The sequence below is a fragment of the Myotis brandtii genome, unplaced genomic scaffold, assembly GCF_000412655.1.
Source record: "Myotis brandtii unplaced genomic scaffold, ASM41265v1 scaffold140, whole genome shotgun sequence".
In the NCBI taxonomy this organism is placed as follows: domain Eukaryota; kingdom Metazoa; phylum Chordata; class Mammalia; order Chiroptera; family Vespertilionidae; genus Myotis; species Myotis brandtii.
In genome coordinates this window covers 273,216-275,037 of record NW_005355000.1, presented here as the reverse complement: position 1 = coordinate 275,037, position 1,822 = coordinate 273,216, and the positions used below count along the sequence as shown (strand labels likewise).

Genomic DNA, 1,822 nt, shown 5'->3' with positions numbered 1-1,822 from the left:
GACCCTTCTGCCCCTGTCGCCAGCTGCCCATCCTCCGCGCCCGGGAGCGGGCACCCCGCAGCGGAAGCCTCTTTCCTTTTCCTAGAAAGAATGATTTCCCGCTTTGCAGGCTCTCCCTTCTTTAGGTCATTCCCAGCCAATTTCCAGAGAGTGACACTGGGGAAGGAACTTACCCCCACACCCTTTGCTTTTAGCCTGCTTTTCTCCCCTCCCAATCTCTGTGCCCCAAAGCACCATAACTCAGTAACTGGGGGCAACGGCTAGCAGCATGCTTTATCTTACTGCGGGTATTCATTCGTCAGAATCTGAAATTACTTTATATATTTTGACTTGTTCGTGTTTCTGGCTCCTAAGGGTGTATCCTCAGTGTCTTGCACATTTCCCGGCTCTTCCTAGCACACAGTAGGTGCTCAGCAAATATTTGTCCACTGACTGAAGGTGAAGGGGTTGATTCAAATGGGAAAAGAAAACCCGCTGGAAAGCCACTCAGGACAAAGCCCTCCCTCGCCTTTATTTTAATTTAAAACTTGCGGAAAAGTGAAATCACTGGTTATGTGTCTCTGCTTCTCTCTGCAGTGAAATTATTAGAGTCCCTGAGCGAATACGAAATCGCGTCTCCCGTCCGAGTGAACGCTCTCGGAGAACCCTTTCCCACGAACGTGCACTTCAAAAGAAGGCGACGGAGCATTAACTCTGCCTCTGACCCCTGGCCTGCCTTCGCCTCCTCCTCTTCCTCCGCTACCTCCTCCCGGGCGCATTACCGCCTCTCCGCCTTCGGCCAGCAGTTTCTATTTAATCTCACCGCCCATGCCGGATTTATCGCTCCACAGTTCACTGTCACCCTCCTCGGGGCGCCCGAGGAGAACCAGACAAAGTTTTATTCCGAGGACGAAGCAGAACTCAAGCACTGTTTCTACAAAGGCCACGTCAATACCAAGTCCGAGCACACGGCGGTCATCAGCCTCTGCTCCGGAATGGTGAGTGGGCGCGCGCCCCCTCTGCCCCCGCCCGCTGCGGGAAGACTTCATTGCCCTCCAGCCCGAGACCCTCACTGCGCGAGTCTCTGCTCCGGCCCGGAGTGTGAGCTGAACGCCTGGAGGCCGAGGTGGCCAGCCCAGAGCGTGTGCGCTGACACTCGAGAGGCGAGCACGCGTCCGCCCCCACGGGGTTCTGGAATTTGGGAGCTTTCTAGGGTCCTAACCCTGCTCAGCTGCGCGTTGGAAGTTGGTTCCTACACTCGGCCGCCCAGGAGCCGCTGAGTGTGGGGAGGGCCCGACTCCTTATTGGTGCGTCTTGAGTTGGGGGTGTGGGCAGAGGATCCCCAGGCTTGGGTGCGGGGAGTTCCCTCTGTGTATCGCGGAGGGCGGTGCGTAATCTAGAGTCCCCGCGTTCTCCCCTGGCCTTTCTTCACGCGCCAGGAGCCCTGAGGCTAACCGGATTGACAGGGAACAGGTCCCGTCCCGGAACGGAAGGGTGGGCCCAGCGCTCGGGGGCGGGGAGAAGGCGGCGCCTGCCTCGGACGCTGAATTGGGGAGGAAACGGGTAGTGGGGTGCGGCGCAGTCCGACTCTGCACCCTAGCGGTGGGGTGGCTCGGAGAAGCAGAGACATTGCGGGAGAGCCCGGAGAGGCAGAGATGTCAGTTCTTTTGGGGCTTCTGTCACCCCTTGGAGTTTCCCTAGAATCAGAAAGGGAGCCTGCGGCGCACGTTTCCCTAGAGAGGGAGGGCGCGAGGGCGGGGCGGCCACCTCTCTGCGCAGCAAAGTATATAGACTTAGCCTGGGATCCAAGCTGGTATCCTGCCCCCCCATCCCCCAGGCTCAC

At 58.5% G+C, this 1,822-nt stretch overlaps 1 protein-coding gene across 1 annotated transcript in view; it reads left to right on the top strand.

The window, feature by feature from the left end:
• Positions 1–268: 268 nt before the first annotated feature.
• Positions 269–1,822, top strand: part of ADAMTS9 (ADAM metallopeptidase with thrombospondin type 1 motif, 9) — a 164,016-nt gene continuing 162,462 nt past the window's right edge. Inside the window, exons 1-2 of the mRNA XM_014535238.1 lie at positions 269–287; positions 577–977. Coding sequence (XP_014390724.1) covers positions 269–287; positions 577–977 — 420 coding nt within the window. The remainder of the gene's footprint in view (positions 288–576; positions 978–1,822) is intronic.